We start from the raw sequence: 20,904 nt of genomic DNA, 5'->3' as shown, positions 1-20,904 counted from the left end.
TCTTGCACCGGGGGGGCATTACGTAACTATAAATTTTAATTGAATCCGCGGGCCGCGAGGCTCCCCTCCCTCCGGCGATCATCTTCTGGCAATAAACGTAACGCGGGACGTATATATCCGCGCGCGAGGGAGGCGCGAGGGGGATGCAGAGAGAGGGAAGAGGGATTAACAACTAGTTTTCACTTACCATGCAGCTGCGCGAGCGACTGCAACGTGTTGGCGGTGTTGCAGTTTATGAATCCTGGAACAGAAATGGAAAAGGCGCCGTTATGAAAAATAGTTAAATATTATTTTAATATCTGGTTATTAAATGGAGGGGTGGGGAAAACGATTGTAGAGGGACGCTAAACGGTGTACATACCACACTGAGAAAAATATCCATTGAATAAACCAATTAAATACGGTTTCCTTTAATCAGACATATCCGTTTGTTATTATGTAATTGGATTATCCGATTACGTCTAATCGGACGTTTTTCTCAGTGGCACGTAAGATTAAAATTCTTCGCACCGTGACAAGACACACGGTTAAAGATTGAAAATAGACTTGTCTTAATTGAATTTTAAACCTCATATTCGAATCTCGCATTGAGATTTCGTGCGATCGGGAAGCCACAATATTACTTTATTCCAGACCTTTAGATTCGTAAAATGGAACAATGCCGAAAAACGCGCGCCGTGCTAATACAATAACGAATGGGGGAAAAAATGATTGCAAATTGATTAGTTAATTCAGGAATTGTAAAATACATAACGCGTAAACACAGCTGTAATTGCGTGTGATACGCCGCGTAATTAAACTGTAATAAAATGACACGGGCGCAGGCGGGATTAATAAAACTTTGTCGGATTAATTAATTTCTCGCGTTGTCGGGTTATTATCCCGGAGTGCAAAGTTTCCGAAATCGATTCGATATCTTTCACTGTCTTCAATAACACGTCGGTCCCTCGCTTTCGAAATTAAGAAAAAAAAATTACACAAACGCTCGCCTGTGTCATCCGAAAAGTGTTACAGGACGCGTGCGGTCTTCTAAACAATGTCGTGCCAAGTTTCACGCGTGCACTGAGAAAAATGTCCGATTAAACATAATCGGATAATCCAATTACGTAATAACAAACGGATACATCAGATAAAAGTCCGTATTCGATGAAAAATATGATCGGTTTTTCTATTTCAAATTTTCTCGGTAACCACATTTTATCGGATAAATTTCATCGGATGTGTCCATCATTTAATCGGAAAACGTAATCGGAAAAATTGACCATTGGACAAATTATTTAATCGGTTTATCCGATAAAAAATGTTTTCAGTGTATGCGCGCACTGAAAAAATTTTCCATCGGATAAACCGAATGAATAGTGTGTCCGATGGTCAATTTTTCCGATTACGTTTTCCGATTAAATGATGGACACGTACGATGAAATTTATCCGATAAAATGTGGTTACCGATAAAATTTGAAATAGAAAAACCGATCAAATTTTTCATCGAATACGGAATTTTATCGGATGTATCCGTTTGGTGGTTAATTTTTCCCATTAAATTATGAATACATTCGATGAAATTTATCCGATGAAATGCAGTTACCGATGAAACTTGATTGAAAAATCGATCACATTTTTCCTCGGATATATCCATTTGTTATTATACAACTGGATTATCCGAATATATTTAATCGGACATTTTTCTCAGTGTACGCGTGCATGCGCGCGTCATCGTGAGCTCAACATCGGTACGCATGAACGTACGTGCATACGCCTCGTCGAACATTCCCATGACATAAGATAACCTCTGAACCTGAGGCTCTCGGTCCGACCCGTCGACTCGGGCCTCAGTCCGAGCGCGAGCGCCCATGATGGAGCATTGTGATTTAGGAACGTCGAAACGCGCGCGTCGCACCGTCGTATCTCCACCTCCGACGACTTTCCGCTTTCTTCGCCGCGCTTCCCTTGTTCTCCCTCCGCTCTTATCCGGCGCGCACCTTAACTTCTCATTTTAATACATGTTTTAATATACGCTCCTTTATATTCCCTTCGCGCCAGGTGAGAGCGCGACGTGAACGGGCGGCGACTTTCACGCTAATTAGCGCGAACTCGTCCGTTCGCGGAGGAACCCCGGGCGAGACCGGTATCGCTCGTGTCGCCAAACGACTTTGCCAGACATGCTAAGAGCTTGTCGAGAATTTTCGCGGCCGAAAGTGGAGAAACACACTTGCGGAGACCTTGATCATAGCGCTCGAGACCCGCCGCAATATCGACTAGTGCACTGAGAAAAATTTCCATCGGGTAAACCAATAGTGTTTCCGATGGTTAATTTGTACGATTGCGTTCTCCGATTAAATCATGGATACATCCGATAAAATTTGTCCGATGAAATTTGATTTTTAGTCGAAACGTTGTGTAATAAACTGATTAAATAACTAGCCAGTTGGGTTGACTGTAGGTTTCCCGTCTCAATTTTTGATTTTTAGCTTCAGCTCCTACTTAAAAGGACCCACTTCAATGCTGAATTGGCAAAAGTAGAAATTTTCGACACTATCAGTTTTAAAGTAGGAGTACACTTTTCCTAGTTTTCGAAATTCCTTATCGGACGATCGGACGATCGGCAGATACGTTCGATACTGCTCCGGTCTATTTTCCAGGCATCCGGTGTAATCCACGAGCAAAGTGTCTAATGGGCTAAGGTTTCCGAACGGGAAGGTACAATTTCTGTTTGTCTGTCTCGCGCGCGATAAGATTAGCGTGATCCGAGAAACGTGGGATTCCTCGACATATGTGGAATGTCTCTCGCGAGTAACGATCGGGATTACGAATGCGGGGCTGTACGTACCGGGTAAGGTAGGTAGGTGGGTATAATCGTGTTAAACGGCGATCGGGTAATGCGCGTTCTGGGAACCGATCTGGGATGCGCCACTCGGCGATTCGTGCGCTTATCACTACCGTGTTCCACCGCCCCAATCATTTCTCGACCAGTGTAAATAAGAACGTGCCGATCGCTACGGCGAAAACGCGTTACCCCGTACTCTTTGAGTATCTAGTCACGCAACGTCGCGTACAATGTATCTCTCCCCATGCAATTGCCCCCCTCCGATTCGAATCGCATTTCTGCGATTGATCGATCGTAAGGAGCGCCGACGGGCTAGCATTGCGAGTTAGCCAGTTAGCTGATTAGAACATTATCGGAATGCACGTGCTTCGTTCTCTTCAAAATAAACGACGCGCCGAGGAATTAATCGCGAAGCTGAATTAACTAATCGGAAGTCCAATGGAATTTCTCTCACAGATTTATCGAGCGTCGTTTCGAATCGCATGGCTAATATGCGACGCCTCCAGATTCGCGCAGCGGGAAATTATCGTGGATGATTCTCGACGACCGCCATTGTGGCGAGATTTGTCACGGGTGTTTTTAATACAGACAGGTGTTTGTCTTCTTCAACGTCGAAATGGAAATATTAATTCGCACGATGTAGTTACATACGTCAATTTCTTTGTCAGATACGTCCACTTGTTCTGACAATATCTGACAAATAGGCGACACAAATCCTTACGACACTTGGATTGACAGGACACTTTTTCCCACCTTAACTTTTTGCAAAAAGTATGCCGATACGGGAATTATTGTATACGTCTACGACAGAGACAGAGAGAGAATATAAACCGATTGATAACAGGGATCAAATATTTGCCGACTTTCCGCAACCGTTCCATCCGCAAGCGACCGGTATTACCGATTTAGAGGTAAAGAAATCTCGAGAGGAAGTCCGAGTCGAAATTTTGGCCCTATGTTGAACCTGTAATTCTATTATATAGTAGGACCTAAGACAGTAAAAGAGGTCCAACTGCAAGTACAAAATTTACTCCTACTTTAAAACTGACAGTGTCGGAAATTTCTACTGTTTTTTAAGTAGGAGCTAAAGTAAATTTTTAAAATTAAAGATTCGAGGGAGGAGTAAAAAAATATCGTCAAATTCTCTATCCCGAGTCGAAATGTTGGCCCTATGTTGAACCTTTAATTCTATTATACAGCAGGACCTAAGACAGTAAAAGAGATCGAACTGCAAGTACAAAATTAACTCCTACTTAAAAAATGATAGCGTCGAAAATTTCTACTTTTGCCAATTTAGCATTAAATTAGGTCCTTTTAAGTGGGAGCCAAAGTACATTTTTAGAATTAAAGATTCAAGGGAGGAGTAAAAAAATATAATGTTATCAAAGTAGGTTCTTGCTAGTCTGCGTATAGATCAGCTGAGTAGGTGTAAATTATCCTTAAAAGTGTCAAAATAGTCCTAACATTTCGACTCGGGAGATTTCGTTACATAGTTGATCCCAATTTGAATTCTGAGGATGCCCCACGGCACATGCACTGCGACGAGTACGTAGCGCCAGCGCGTGCCCGACAGTGCTTTCTTCCGCAGGCCACGGCACATCGTGACTAATTTTCTACACCGTTACAATAATAGCAAGCGCAAGCGCAAAAAAAAAAACGTTTTCCGTGCGTCCGGTCGACGAACTTACCATACGCATGGCAAATAAAGTAGCGATACCATTTCACGTCGCGTGCGCCACGGTAACATTTATTAGCGGAATTATCGAGGCGCCAATCGCCTTTCGTTCTCTCTCACGTGCGCGCCCAAAGTAAAAAATATAACTAATGGAACTTTATTCAGCGATTATTTTTATTTGTCCAGCCCTTATCCCGATTTTTATACGACGATATTTTTAACAGGATCGACTTCGAGCAAGGCTTACGTTGGTACAGTCTTGATGTTCGCGCGTGATATTCTCCAATACAGATATCTCGTTACAAGAGGTTGCGAGATAATCAAATTTCCCAGCAGGAAAGTCGACTTCTACCGCGTTTATCGGACAATCAAAGGTGCTGTCATTACCTGAACGTCGACGATAAATATTGATCGTCTGAGAGCCGCTTGAATAAAGGCGCCTGTCAACGATCGCGCGCTCAAAGGTGGAGAAGCGAGCGAGCGAGCGCGAGCGGGAAGCGTGGAAGTGTCGTTTTCACATTTTGCGAAATCGCGTCGCGTCTGCGGCGCTCTTTAAAGGTTGATCCACCGCCGAAGAAGAAGAAGAAGAGATCCGCCTGCCGTGCTTGTGCCGGCAATAACATTATCCCCCGTCAATTTGCCCCACAGATTTTACTTTCACGGTGCGTCCTATTCACGTATCGATCGCTATTATCGATGATCGGGTCAACACGCGCAACCTGTTCACGCGGCTAGCTAACAATGAGAAAGCAATTATCGGAAAATCCGAATTCGATCTTAACCAAGCGACATATTGCGAAACAAAGTCGCCGGTGAGACGCAAGAATCGATTTCTTCTAATGTTTCCGGTAAATATTAGAGGAAAGTCCCCTATTACGAGATAGCGGAGTTCCTGCTAAATTAATAGGCGTCGTCTGTTGGTTCCACCACGAATTTATTGCCCTTGGGGTGAAATCCGTTTAGTAGAAAATTCATTGTTAGATCGTGTAATTCTTTATGCGGAATTTTCGTTGGCTGGGCTGCGCCCCGCTCTCCACCCTACCTTCTTTTTTATCGACACCGAGGGGGAAACTGCTGAGGGCATTGTGGTGTACAGATTTGGGGCATTACTGGACATTTTTTGGGCATTAGTTTGGGCATTATAAAGACAACAAAATAAGATAAAATAAGATAAAGTAATGCCCACTGGGCATTAGTGGGCATTGGTGTATGTACAAGGTTTCGGTCAGCGGTTTTCCCCTCGATCGACACTAAAGCTATCGACTTTAACACCGCTATCGCTTCCTACTCGAGAGTCGTCGCAACCATTCGCGGAGGGAGGAGCGTCGACAGGACTCGCGCGCGATTATCATCGTGGCAATTCGCAATAACAAACGTGATAAGTTTAAGAATTTCGCGATTGGGCGTACCAAAGCGAGGCGTTACGGGATAATAAACCGTTTTATAAGCGCCGTAAATTTCGTCGTAGAGAAGTTAATTGTTAGTCCGCTAGTCCGCGTGTCTCAAGACGTGCCCAATTACGAAATCTCGACGAGGGCCCCCGACCGACGAGAGCGGCAGCGCCGGGCAACGAGTGCGCTGCGTGGCCATGCGGAAAGGAAGCCGACGATGTTCTTTCCCCTGGACGACGGGGCTTGGCTACCTCCGGTTACACCGTCGTTATTGCGATAGCGGAGACCTTATCTCGTCGCGGGTTCACCGGTAGCCGTCCCGCGCGCTCGCACGTTCCGCGCGCTCGTGTTGCAAAAGCGGAGGTGCGCACGTAATATCGATCCTATCTCTCTTATCAATATTCATTAATTCGATAGTTTCGAGTCCAAATACACCGGGAAGGAATATCGGCGGCCTTGAGGAGCGGAAACGGAGGCGCCAGGCACTTCTGACGTAATCGCGTTTCCGCGGCGGTCTGGCGTAATCCTCTGTCGCGCCTTCGTCTCTCCGGCGACGGGGTTCGCGAGTGTTCAATGAAGAAAAGGAAATGTAAAACAGCTTTCTCCCGAAACGCCGAAAAGAGACACGTGAAATCTAATAATGGTCCCGAGCGTACGCATTGTGCCCACGTGCCATCCTTTAGATACAAGATTATCTTAGAGAGACTGGAAGGGGGATTACTTGCCGCAACCGCGCGTCTTTGTAGAATTGTTCTGGTTCTCAACGGAGAATGAGATACGAACTTTTACGTTTATCCGCCTTAATTGCCCTAGCCGTTGTCTTCTGTCAATATTTAAATAGGAATAATTAACATCTGGGCGGTACAGTAAACACATTCGGATTTTCAACGTCCAAGCCCGAGTCGAGATTTTCGTAATATTTGGACACTTTTAAGGATAATTTACACCTACTTAGCTGATCTAGACACCTACGTAGACCAGCAATAACCTACTTTTGATGACATATTTTTTTTACTTCTCCCTTGAATCTTTAATTCTCAAAAATTTACTTTAGCTCTCACTTAAACGGACCTACTTTAATGCTAAATTGGCAAAAGTAGAAATTTCCGACGCTATCAGGTTTAAAGTAGGAGTCAATTTTGTACTTGCTGTTCGACCTCTTTTACTGTCTTAGGTCGTACTATATAATAGAATTACAAGTTCAACATAGGGCCGAAATTTTGACTCGGGAGATGTGCGTACACGTCCCAGTTTCAAGATATTATCGGCATATATTATTCGCGAAACATTCCGCTTTTCAAATATTTGAAGAGGATACCTCGGTAAATGCGCGGATATTGCGAAGACCCGTGCAGCTGAGAACGTTTCGAGCGTCAAAGTATGCGTGCGCCGGCAGTTACATATTAATGCGGATAAAAATATTCTTGAAGATATTCTTAAAGATAGCCCCGTGCGCTCACGTGGGATATCACGATTTCTCAGCGAGATACCTTGACGAAATCCCGCAGATTTCCTCCGGCTGCGTGGGGGACCCAAAATTGTGCGACCCCGAAGCTTTTTCCTCGCGGAGTCTTTCGGCGAAACAGGCTTTCTTCGCAACTTTCTAACTTATCTCCAGTCGAAATGAAAATACGCGGTCATTTTTTTTACCAGGGCATGAAATAAAACGGATTTTAATAAAAGCCCGCTGTCACAATTTATTGCAGTCGATCAACGAGCCCTCGTTTAACCGACTTTCTCGATCACGCGGAATTAGTATTTACTGTAATCAATACACTTCGAGTAACTTTCACGCTGACACACGGCACGTGCGTGCGAGCCCACTTGGCAAGCAATCGCTAAATGAATTTACCTGCAGGAAGCGACAATACCGTTTTGTCTCCTTTCTCGCCTGTAAATTCCAAGCCTCGCTTATCCGCCGACAAACATCTGCCGCGTTGATAATAATTGGGAATAACGCGCCGGCGCGGTTTGCGAAACGTGTCGTCGGCGATCGGGCCTTCGACCGGCCCCCGATAGTCCAGTTCCCCGTGCGCTCGCGCTCGCGGAAGGTACTTGCGTGTACACGGTATCTCGAGAACTCTCGGGCAATCTCTCGACAAAATTGCGTCATGCCTTAAACAACTTTCAATTGCGTAAATTAATACGCGATCTGCCATCTGCCTAATTATCTGAAGCACCGAAAGGTACAGGCGTGGAAAAGCCATAGCGGCCGAGCATGCAGGGATACGCGCTCGCTCGCTCGCTTACGAAATACGCAAAAGCGTGCAATACGCGCGCGGGACGCGGACTGAAGCGCATTCTCATGCGAGGAGTTACAATTGTGACGACATGTCGCCTCTCTCTCTCTCTCTCTCTCTTTCTCTATTCGCGGCAAGATGATTTTAGAAATTACGTACTATTGTCGGCTTCCTGCAATTTCGTCAGCGTGAAAGCGTTATTAGCGGTTCGAGGAATCGATCCGATCGCGCCGGCCAATAAGTCGAGAGTTTTTTCCGTTTTCCTCAATTCGTCGCGTTTGTTTTCTTTTCCCTCCCTCCCTCTCTCCCTCTTCCCTTCCCCCCCCCCCCTCTCTCTCTCGCTCTCTTTCTCTCCCTTCGCCGACGATCTCGACGCCGAGCGGCAAAACTCTCGTTCGCATCGAAAGCCTATCGAGTGTCTCTCCGCTCGAGAGCCAAGAGTCGATGGGAGCGAATCCCCCGAATATTCACGAGATAACAACGATAAAGGACGAACATAACAGGCTTCTCGATGCGCCAGCCAAGGACGATATCATATCCCACTTCTTCCTCTCTCGCGAAGGATCCCCCCCGGCGACGGAATAAACGAGATACGCGCGGCACGAGTCAATGACTCAACTTTTCTCCCCCCCCCGTCCGAGGGAAAAATAGCCCGAGCCGCGAAGCCATGACGACTTGACTTTTTGCCAAACGACCCTGTCCCCCGCGACACGCCGTCCGTTTGGATAAAATTTCCGAGCGCTTTCTCCTACGCCGCTAAAAACCTCCGCGGATTATTCTCCTCGCGCTCGATTGGCCGAGCGCAGCGAGCGGCTCCGAATTACTATGCAAGAGACCCCGGAGCTGTTTGCGCCGTCCGATTTCTTTGGTCTTGTAAACAAAGACGGAATAATCAACACACGTAGCATGAATCACTCGAGGAAAGTGATACAAATTTCGCTCGTTCCAGGCAAATTGAGATATGCGTCTCTCTCTCTCTCTCTCGAGGTATTAAATCGTACTTAACCAAGAACGAATCTTTCATGACGGAGATTTAGCATTTTTATTGCCCGTCGCGTCGCACGAGCCGCGGTATCGGGATCCTGGATAAGTTTTATGAATTTTATCGTCATGTAACGGAGTTTATTAGCGCTGCTACGGTTTCGTCTAAAAACGATCTTGCTGACACAGCTGTCGATTTTGTTAAGAGATCATCTTGCTCGAGTGACTTTTACGGTTGCGGGCGCGATTGCGAAACACCCGGTAGCAGCGGAGCGAGGTTGCGGCGAGAAGAAAAGGAGTAGAAAAGAGAAAAAAAAAGTGAGAAAGTAACGCGATCGCGTATAATCGCGCCCGCGGTATCACGATTTTCATGCGAGATTTACCGAGCCTCCCGACTTAACGAGAAGCGACTAATGGCCTTCTCTTTAGCGATCTCGCCGGAGGATCGGCGGTGCGCGGAGAAACGATATTCCCGATTGGCGCGCGAAGCACATGTGGGGTCCTCGCGCGTGAATTCGTCGACGGATTTCGCGATCGTGGGACGCTCTCGAACGCGGAAGTTCTGTCCGATCGACGAGGAACAACGCGAGGAACATCAGGTTCAGGGCCGCAGCCGAAGCTCTTCTCACGAGCCACCGTTCAATTTATGCGATTCGCTCAAAATGGTGAAACCTCTCGAGTCGAAATTTTGACCCTACGTACGTGGAACCTTTAATTCTATTATATAGTAGGACCTAAGACGGTAAAAGAGGTCGAACTGCAAGTACAAAATTTACTCCTACTTTAAAACTGATAGTGTCGGAAATTTCTATTTTTGTCGATTTAACATTAAAGTAGGTGCTTTTAAGTAGGAGCTAAAGTAAATTTTTGGAATTAACGATTCAACGGAGAAGTAAAAAATGTACTATCATCAAAGTAGGTTCTTGCTGGTCTGTGTAGGTGCACAGATCAGCTAAGCAGGTGTAAATTATCCTTAAAAGTGTCAAAGTAGTACAACAATTTTTACTTTCGTGTCTTATTACTTATTTTGTTGCATCCAGTGCGTCTGGTATCTCCTTCGCGTCTTCGGATGTGAATCGCCAACGCGTATCTCTAGTCTATCGCCTTCCACCAGGTCGTCAACTCATGTTTCTGACTCGATTCGACCACGGGGATAACGATCGGAACGAGGTGCTCCCGGATTCCCCGTGGATTTACGAGCCTCTCACGTATGTCGGTCCGTGCACCAGATGCAAACTAGCGGTGCCTCGATGCATAAACGCCGCGCGCTCGTCTTAAACGCGAATTGCGGCTCCCCATCATCGCGGATCCGAGCGGAGCGTACCATTATCTAGACGATGCCGAGTTATCGAATTTTTGCGTCCGCCACTCGCAGCTGTACACACTGTTTAATCGCCTGTGCCGACGAGCGTGAGCCCGGGCACCGTTGCTCAAGTAAACGGATGTGAGGATCCGACATGGAACGCCGCGTTTTACGGAATACACAGGCGTGTTCGACACGACGCGTCGATGACTGGCGATAAACTCCCTCGTTATCGCGAACGCCGCAGCGATTATCAAACATCAGTACTGTTGTTTCCAGCTGGTGAGGTCGTCTTCGAGAGACCAGGCACGTGGTTGCTAAAAATCTTAATTGCTGCACATTTTTCAGCTCGATGCAAAACACGACGACAAGAAGTTTAACGCGACAGTTAATAAAGAGAATTTGCTACGAAACACTTGGCGGATGAATAGTTTAAATTACCGTTTCGCGCGTCCCATACCTATTTCTGGCGGTGCAGATTAACTTTAATTCCGGCTCAACGAAATTTTTATCTTTTTCCAATTCCTGAAACTATAGGAGAAGATAAAAAGTAAGTTAAACCGAGATCAAAGTTAATCTTCACTGGTGGAAATGGACGAGAGATAAAGATTATTTCTTTGAAATATATGTGTGTGTGTGTCTAGAGGAATTAGAAAGATGTGTCCTAAGTCGTAAAACGTTAAAAATATGTGTACATCTTTATCGCACGTGACGTTATCGTTGAGGAAAAACAGACCTGGCGCATACGGATCCGCCGGGTATCAGCAAGATTTGCGTTATCGCGTGATGTAAGTTTATCTGACGGCTCTCCATTTAGCTATGCATTTTTGGAGGATTCTGGGAGTCCGTTTGCTCAACGATCTCTCCGGCAAACAAGACTCCCCGGCCGTTTGTGTATATCACTTAAAAAAAAAAACTGCATTATACGTGTCTCAATCATGGGATATCGCCTAGGGCGACGTTGTACGATAACGTCGAGAATCATCACGCCAATCACGTTGTCTCCCCGTCTATCTGTTTACCGATATATCTTTTATTCATAGAGAACAGCCATTATCATCCCACCTTAGATAGGGAGTTCTCATTATCTTCGCATCTTTTTCTATCCTCTCTTCCGTCCGTATCGCCAAGATTTCTAACGCTAAAACCGCGGCCCGACCCGCGCCGTATTTGTTATGATAATTTTTACTGTCATTTAACCGCTTAATTTCGCCTCTCCATTCTTCCGTTTCACACGCTCGCTTCGCTCGATCCGTCGCCGCTTTTGCGAGGTATCTCCGTTATTCTTTAAGGAATCCTCAACAGATGTCTATGGGGAATCCAGGCGCGAGATAATTATTCACTTCCTCTCTCTCTCTTTAATAATAAATCGATTCCTCTTTAGTTCCACCTTTCTTCCCTCGCGTACCGCGGCATCTCGCCGGCGTCTCGCACCGTGAGAACTCGACTACGTCACTCCACGCTGAGGTCCCGCGACCCCTAAGGTCGACCTCCGCGATGGAGAACCCTCCCGTAGCTGCCGCCTCTGTCTCGGTTCCGTCCCTCGCGTATTCGGACAAGCTTCCCGGTATGTCCCGCATCCTCGTTCGCGATTACGCCTGCGATAGATAGCGCGCCGCGATCGGTTCCCGCGGAATCGCACTATCTCAGGCGCGAGATTTCCGCCGGGCGGCAAAAATACGCGCGCTTATCTCGTTGCTTTTTATTAGCGAGGATAAGTTTCCACGGACGGACGCGACGGGCTTTCTGGTATCTCAGCCTCGGACTTATCTTAGGCGAGCGAGTGTCGATTTTCATTCAAATGGTATCGATACCGGTCTAAAGCGCAAGGTTGCACGCGCGATTGCGGACGCGACGATAGCCGATATATCTCGCCCCGCCTGCGCAGTCGCGGCGTCTGAAAACGCGCGGCCAGAAAAGCCGCTGCGTCGGCGCGACCGCTCGTACGCGCTCGTTCCGACATACTTTGTGGATCGTGTTCGCGGGAATGTTAGTTAACGCAACACTTGACATTTCTCGAATGAGCGTGGAAAGCGACACGCATTTATTTCATCGCGCCGCGAGTCGCGCGTGGATCGCGGAGCGCATTTTTCCTCCTCGCGTGTCGTTACGCGAGTCGCGGCGGGTCGAGATGCTTCCCGTAATCGAGGCTGATTAAAAATTGTAATTCTCGCGGAAGGCTTCTCGCGCGTCGAGCCGAGAAGCGACACCGATGTAAGCGACGGATAAGCCGAGCACGGGCGTTGTTACGTTCAGGTGTAAATCGGCCGCGGCGAATCGCGCGGAAGCGAGCGGGTACGCGCGGGCGAAGCATCGCAACTTTGTTATTTTCAAACGGAATTTGAAATATTGAATCGCCGGTGATCAATTAACAATTAAGTTGAATAATCCGACGTAACCGGCTACAGGAAAATTTCCTTTATTGTAACGCCTAATGGCACTTGACATGCCATACGCCGACTAGACGCTGTAAAATATACTTAAAACGTTGTGTTACTCTCGAGAAAAAAGACAGCAACCCATTTTGGGGCCTACAATTAGTAATCGAATTATTTGGATTGTTCGTAACTCTAATCTTTTACAAATTTCACCACTTAGCTATTCTATCTATATCCAAGATTTTTAACACTAATCAATTCCCTCAATTAGTTCTGTCGATATTCAGTAACGCAAAAATAATTTTCACTTAAGAGGCACTAACCGAAATGTTGCTTAACTAAAACCGGTTAATATTTTTCCCAGAGTGATACGAAATATTCAAATAATTCGATTACTAATTGTGGTCCCCAAAATGGGTTTCTATCTTTTTTTTCCCAGGGTACAGTAATGGAAATTTTCCTGTAGCCAGTTGTAATTATTTAATCTAATTGCTTGTTATTTTCATTCGCCGCGACACGGATTGGGGGATTTTCACATTAACCAGGTCTTCCGAGCGCGCTGGTATCCTCCTCGCTCGAAATACCTTCCGACCGATTCCGATGAGAAATGGACGCGGAGTGGCGGAAGGTGCGATTCGCGGACCGATAACACGACTAAGGGAATCGAGCTTCTTGCGGAATAGAGCTGCAGAAGAAGGAAATGACGTCGGGAACTTATCTGCAGCGCTTATCGGCGCGAGTGTTTGCGCGCGCTCGTACGACAAAGATTAGTCACTGTTGCCGTAACGGCGCGAAATTGTTAACAGCGGGGCTGCCAAGAATCGCGAGGCGTGAAATTCTTACCCGAGCTGGAGCAAATGGCGCTTGATAAGATACTGCATTTTAAACAAACGCGTAATAAATACGACCGCGCCTGATTAACGCGCGCAATATGCGTCATTTGAACGGATTAGAACGATAAATTGGTTACGAACGGGGCAATATTTCGAGTGATTAATGCACGTCACGGCACCTATTATTAAGCAAATCGATACTGGAATTCAACCTCGATGAGTCGCATTCGAAATTAGCGAAATGTCAAACGGTCAAATCGGTTATTCTCGGCACTGACTCCGGGGCGGAGGTAAACCACGTGTGGTAGATCGAGAGCTCCGAACGAGGCAGTCCATCGAGAGGAATTTCTCTCCCCCGAGAGCGAGAGAGAGGGAGGAGGAGGAGGAGGAGGTGTGAACGAAAGATCAAAGACAAATATCATCGGAGAGATGAAAGCGCACGGGTCGGTGGAACGCGGAATGTTGAAAAAAAAAGAAGACAATGACGCGCGAGAGTTGCGGAGGACCGCGCGATAAGAAGACGGAAGAGGATTCGCGCGTGAGATCCACGGTGCGATCCGGGTTCCGCAGGTTCGAATTGCAAACGAGCGAGCGAGCGAACACCGTAAACTGTCACGATGACAAACGAAGGCCGACATGTGCTTGAAAGCCGCGCCAGCGCCAGCGCGTTCTAAGTGCGGTAATAGCGCACTCGCGGCGAGTAACGACAGATGCTAGCCGAGGAAGAGCTCGCGGAGAGCCGTGGCAGGCCTCCTTCGGATGATCCCGCGGCAGTTCCTGTATTGTTCCCTCGCTCTCTCGCTTTGTCGATCCGCCGCGACTGCGCGCGCGCGCGCGCGGGGCCGCCGCGCCGGCGGTTTTCTCCACTTTTCTCCTCGTCTTCGTCTTCTATGTCCGAGATGGTGCGCGGTGCCGGTGAGAGATCATTGGCACGAAGAAAACAAAGGGTATAATGGTCGAAGGATACAATGGTCCATTGTTGCGGTCCGTGCTATTTGTCGAATCAAGTTAATAATTGCTGAGTAAAGGGGGGGGACTGACAGAGATCATTTCCTGATCCATTTTTGCTCTCGGCGGTCAAGTATCGTCAGCTGCGCAACGTCCCGTCAACCTTAATTTTCATGCGTTCGATAAATATAAAATTTTCGTAGCGGTATCTTGGGGCAAACGTGAAATTGGGGTTAAAATGATAGAAAATGAAAACGATCGCGCCCTTCAACGGAGAGTCTTGCAGCGAATTCGACTGCTTCCACTAATGCGCACTGAGTGCACACTAAGGCCAGTTTATAGTGGGAAAAAAAAGACAGCCCATTTTGGGGCCCACAATTAGTAGCCCCAAAATGGGTTGCTGTCTTTTTTTCCCTAGAGTGCAAGCAACCGAATTCGCTACAATACAATAATAGACATAGGAAAGTTTCCCTAGAAATAATCTCGCGAATCTTTCGGCCGGACGTGGGGATTTCATTTCGCAACCTCGCGGGCGCTCCGCGCGTTCGAGCTCTTCGGTTCCACGGAACGGTTTTAATCGGAAACCGACGACGACGGGGTATTATCCGCGGGCGCTGGAATAGAAAGGCGTTGGCAGAAATTCCACCGTAATCAATTTTCACTCGGCGCGCCTGTCACAATGAGTTCGCGCGGACAATCGAATTTTCTCTATCCCCGTTTCTTTGGAGCGCGCATCCACTCGCTGGCTCCAGGCCGGCAGCGATGCGCCGCGCGCCGACGGCACCTCCGGCAGCCGATCGAAGATTAAACGGTGCATCGATGTGGTCTATTTAACGCGGAATCGACGGCCGCGAAGATCCCACGGCACCGATCGTCCCTGAAGCATGTTTTCGAAATAATTCCCTTCGCATTCGTTTTCCCTCGTTGCGGAAATTACACGCGAGATAGAATCGACGATCTGGATCGCGCGGCTTTTATACGCACACGTACAGCGTGTGTTATGACCGTTGAATGATTGTTCTTTGCGTACAACATTCCGTACGAGTGTGGAATGGATTTATAGTTATTGCAGATTCAAGATAAAATTACACACAACGTAGACACCGCTCTATCGAACGATTATGGATCTGCACTTTTCAAGATGCAAATCTGCATCTTCGAGTTATGACCCGGGGTAATCGCGTTGTCGAAATAAATTTCCGATGTCGTAAAGCGCGCGAGCTTTTCCTCGCGGCGATAACTTTCTCGGTGTATCGCGTATTAATTAATTAACACGGGATTAATTAAATTTATTGCCAACACCTGCAATTCGGGCTGACATCTCGCAATCGTCGATTTGAATTTTAATTAGCCGCACTTCCTACAACACGTCTTGCGCAAATTTCCATACCCGTTCTACGGAGCGATAGTTTATCTAAATAACAAGCAGTCACGAATGTAGTTACGGCCGCGTGTAACAACTTGGTTCGTCCGCGTACACACCGCGTAGAAACGAGCCCCCGGAATAATGTAATCGCCGCCCCTTTGTAACAACTTGAAACACGGCTTGAAGGCCATTTAGGGCGAACGTAATCAGCGGAACTTGGCCCGCAGGTAAACCGCCGTTCGACGCGTTTTGTCGGCCGGCCCGGCGCGGCGCCTTTGTCTATCACCGGGCGAACTTGGGCGAGCGCTAACGACGGTTGTTGACGCGGATTAATAACGGCCCGTTTTGTCGCGGACGCGATGCGACGCGATCGATGGCCAACGTCCGGCCCGGTGCCGTGTCACATTCCGGTCGAAGGTCGCGCGCATATCTCTCTACGCGCATTGCACGTCTCCGCGACGTGCAGGGCGACTGTCGTACACGTAGCCGCGTGTCCGCGACGCACGTTGACGCGCGATGGCAAAGGTCCTTCTCGAAACCTTGTAATAGTTGCATCGGACTGCCGCGACGACGTTCGCGATCACCGGCAGAATTCGCGAGAGCGAGAGCGCGATTAATGTCGCGTACGGAAACCGGTCTGTCCGCGCTGGTCTCGAATTGGCCCGCGCGCCCGATCGCGAGAGGCCGCCGCCGAGAAGGATGTGCCGTCACTCGAGAGATTCGTATCGGCTAATGTCGTTCTTCAACCTGACGGCTGAAACGAAACTGATAATTTATTTTCCCCCAAAATGTGAGATTACCCGAGTCGAAATTTTGGCCCTATGCTGAACTTTTAATTCTATTATACAGTAGAACCTAAGACAGTAAAAGAGGTCCAACTGCAAGTACAAAATTTACTCCTACTTTAAAACTGACAGTGTCGGAAATTTCTACTGTTTTTTTAAGTAGGAGCTAAAGTAAATTTTTAGAATTAAAGATTCGAGGGAGGAGTAAAAAAATATCGTCAAATTCTCTATCCCGAGTCGAAATGTTGGCCCTATGGTTGAACCTTTAATTCTATTATACAGCAGGACCTAAGACAGTAAAAGAGATCGAACTGCAAGTACAAAATTTACTCCTACTTTAAAACCGAGAGTGTCGGAAATGTCTACTTTTGCCAATTTAGCATTAAAGTAGGTCCTTTTAATCGGAAGCTAAAGTAAATTTTTAGAATTAAAGATTCAAGGGAAGAGTAAAAAAATATAATGTCATCAAAGTAGGTTATTGCTGGTCTATGTAGGTGTACAGATCAGCTAAAAGTGTGGAAACGCTACCAAAAATATCGACTCGGGTATTTTCGCACAACTTGTCAATTACCCCTCGCGCGCAATCAAATCGATAGTGTAAATGTGTAGATAATTAACTATGTAGATCCGCGGGAGCAGGGGAATAACAAGACCGCGCGAGGCGTCGGGGCGACACCGTCCACCGGAAAGATACGATCGCCGCTGGTCGTTAGCGGATTCCACCAGCTTTGATCGATCGTGCGCTCCAAGAGGAGGCCTTTAAATCCTTAACCGCGCGGTTAAGAAATCAATCGCTCGCGGATGATTCAGGTGCCGTGCACTTTCCAACGACGCCGGAGCACCCGGTCACGTGCCAGCGCGCGGCCGGCCCGTCAGGCCTGTTCTGTAACTCGCTATTAACGCTGGGTATCGCGGGACAGCAAATATTCCGTATGCGGAATATGTGCCGGTGGTGATGGTCGATATCGATCCCTATTGGCCCCGAGGCGTCGGGGACGTCTGAAAACATTTGGCCGCTCGTGGGACAATGTCGTAATACAATCTCCGTAGCGACTGGAAACCGAGTTATTAACCTTGGCGTCAAGTATTCGATGCACGTCTCGCACGCAGCTTGCTGTGATACCGGTCGAATTTTGTCGTAAAAAAAGAAAAGAAAAGAATGTAAAACAGCAAGTAGATCTCGTATATAGACTTGACGATAATTCTAAATGGAGACTACGCCTTCTCGGATCAAACCAATTAAATGAGATAAAACGGAGACGAAGCAGGTAGAATGAGATGCGCAGCACGGAGCAAACTTGGGATAAATGCAGGCAACGGCGAGGATGACGAGCGGCTATAAATCATTCGGGGTTGAACGGTCAGAAATCGGATTAAGACCGCGAAGCGTGTCGTAACGGAATCTGGATCTGTCAAACAAATCGGCGATCGCGTCCGGTGAAAGTGTTAGAAAAGCACCTTTGGTTCCGAACGCGGCCCGCGATGGAACCTACTTCTTCGCGGCTGCGCGCGCTGCCCGCGACCGCCGAAAGTGACCTTACTTTCGTGCGTATACTTTCGTACTTTTTGTTTCGTTGGCACGCAACGAAAGTCGTCGCGCCGGTTTTTTGCCGGCCCGGTTAATTGATTCTTTTCGCGATCGCCGATAATAACGCCTTATATAACGTGCGAGTTCAGTGTAACGCCGGTAGTGAGTTTCGCGAACGCTATCACGAGCGGCGAGCTCACAATTTGGCCATCTAGTGAAAATAAGATACTAAGGTCCGGTTTCACCGAACGTCGCTTAACTTTAATCTTGGTTTCATTCACGTTTGTCCCTTTCTAGAGTAACAGTTGGAATGAGACAAAGAACGAATTAAGCTAAGCTTAAAGTTAAGCGACGTTGGTGAAACCGGGCCTAAGCGATATAATTAGATGACATAATGAAGAAAATGTCCTCATTGTTAAAAATATTTTTGCAGAACAATAATTATATGCTGTTAGACGTATCGAAGATTACACGCAGTGTAATACACCCTCGGAAAGGATTTTTGTTACCGAGACAAAAATATTCTTGACGCATTTCTATTTCTCACAACCTCATTTAGTATAAAACTAAGACAGTATCAAAATAAAATCAATCATTCTTATTCTCCTCTATCGAACTATTAAAAAAGATCGACTTACTATATTGAGACAAGTGTAAGTTTATGTAGTCTTGCGTTTAGAATAAATTTTCCCTCCATCTTGACACCGCGATATTCGACAAAAGACGATACGTGCTGTCATTTTATTCTAGATTTTAGAATTTTTCATTTAAGATTAAAATATTCCTTTCTCTGCAATAAATATGATTGGCGCTATACCGATCCTGTTTTATGATACGTTGACGTGTAATAGCATTGGATCCGGAAAATTTTTTTCTGTGGGTGTACGCTCGCCTTTTTCCATTCGGTTGATATGCCATTTGTCAAACTTAAATGCAGCGAGTGTGAAATGCATATGGGGAGCATTGCGCCTTCAACGACAAAAAGGCTAATTCGATACAGGCCTGTTTAGGACACAATGGCATGCTCAATATTGGGTTATTAAATCTGAAGACACCCGGTGGATCATAGTTCATTCAATTAGGCAGTCATCAGTGTCATAACTACGATATACGGATGTGCATATTGACCCATTTAGCCGCGTTGCGTATGGTCAATGCATGATACATGCCGCCGCATGCTACGCCAATCATTGAAATAGATACGGAAGAGGGTTTTATACAAAGTGCAATAAATTGAGATGGTACTTAATGACCGGAAGGCGGTTTAAGCACTTTTTACGTTTCGACCGTCTTGTTGCGCATTTAATTTTATCATCTACGCCGTTAGACAGAGAAGCGAAATGTAAAACCGATTTGAGAGATTGTTATGAAAGATTTTTCCAGTGATCCGAACATACGCAAGTTTTTACGAAAGTTTATCAACTCTCGCCTGGAAGAAAGCGAGAGAATGGGAAGTGATGTAAATGTAATGCACAAAAGTACTTTTACAGCTGCCTTTACAAGCTATTCGCGACGCGAGTAACGCTCTTTCTTCTCTCTCTTTTCACTTTAATAATAATATAAAACCATGAGATTTTATTTATGTATATCGTGCTTCGTGTAGATTTGCATCTTGTGTTACGCTGTGCACGTCCATTCTTAAGATAAATTCACCTGATAAGGAATATATCGTTTATTTCTACATCTTGTATTTCTGCAAGCGCGAGGCCGAGGATCGATGTGTCTCTTTCGAAACAGGAGTTATCGAGAGAACTTTCGACGAAAGGCAAACCTGATTGCGATGAAACCATTATTTCATTAAGCGCTACCGCTGCGATTAACCGTGCGCTTATTGTCGACAGAAAGAACGGCGTAGCGTTGGAACACCGCATCGCATCGTATCGCACCGCACAATTCCCGGCGCGAGAAATGATCGAGCGATCATCGAGTCGATAACCACGCGATAGCATCTTCGTTGTTAGCAATCTTCAGCGGTAAAGACGGAAGAGGCACGAAGAGAAGTACCCGTTCTAAGACAGTGGATAGCAATTAATTTCTTTTTTTAATATTCATACGCCGCTCTTGAAAACGTTCCTCGAGACTTTCTACGCGACAACGGCGTTCCGTATCGCTTGCATATTAAGCGGGTAAGAGGCGCCCGCTGATTGCCATCGCGCGTCACGTGCGTCCACGGTGCGAATTTTTCGGAGAATTGAAATCGCGGATTTACCGCTGAAATAGCAGTAGCAGTCGTCCCGAGCGATTTTATGTCGACAGATACGAGCTCGTCGGTGGCTTTTTCAAACTGTAAACGCGGCATTAAAGTCTCGAGATGGAAAGACTATATCAGCGATACTCGAGCTTTTTTTATGCGAAAACAATGCCTAAGTTTATCCCAGTGTTATGAGATTCCATGGGAAGTAAAAAAGAAAAATGATATGAGATAAATAGCATATGGCTAAATGAAATAATTTTTTTCTATACGCTTTCCCGTTCGTCCTTTTAATACGCGGAGATTAATTTTTTACCCGCAAATTGGAATAAACGTCGTAAAAGTTATCTTTTCGTTCAGGATTTTCGAACTCTTCTAAATTTGAGCGCCCGGAAACAATACGAGTAGTTTATGTTCGCATTTAATTAATGAGATTCGGTTTCAAATCAATATATCGGAGG

At 46.4% G+C, this 20,904-nt stretch overlaps 1 protein-coding gene across 1 annotated transcript in view; it reads right to left on the bottom strand.

Moving 5' to 3' along the window:
- Positions 1 to 20,904, bottom strand: part of LOC105564374 (probable RNA-binding protein orb2) — a 98,558-nt gene that overhangs the window by 53,675 nt on the left and 23,979 nt on the right. Inside the window, exon 2 of the mRNA XM_012016691.1 lies at positions 188 to 241. Coding sequence (XP_011872081.1) covers positions 188 to 241 — 54 coding nt within the window. The remainder of the gene's footprint in view (positions 1 to 187; positions 242 to 20,904) is intronic.

The sequence above is a fragment of the Vollenhovia emeryi genome, unplaced genomic scaffold (genome assembly GCF_000949405.1).
Source record: "Vollenhovia emeryi isolate VEMERY1.0 unplaced genomic scaffold, V.emery_V1.0 DF939166.1, whole genome shotgun sequence".
In the NCBI taxonomy this organism is placed as follows: Eukaryota; Metazoa; Arthropoda; class Insecta; order Hymenoptera; family Formicidae; genus Vollenhovia; species Vollenhovia emeryi.
This window is presented reverse-complemented; position numbering and strand designations above follow the sequence as displayed.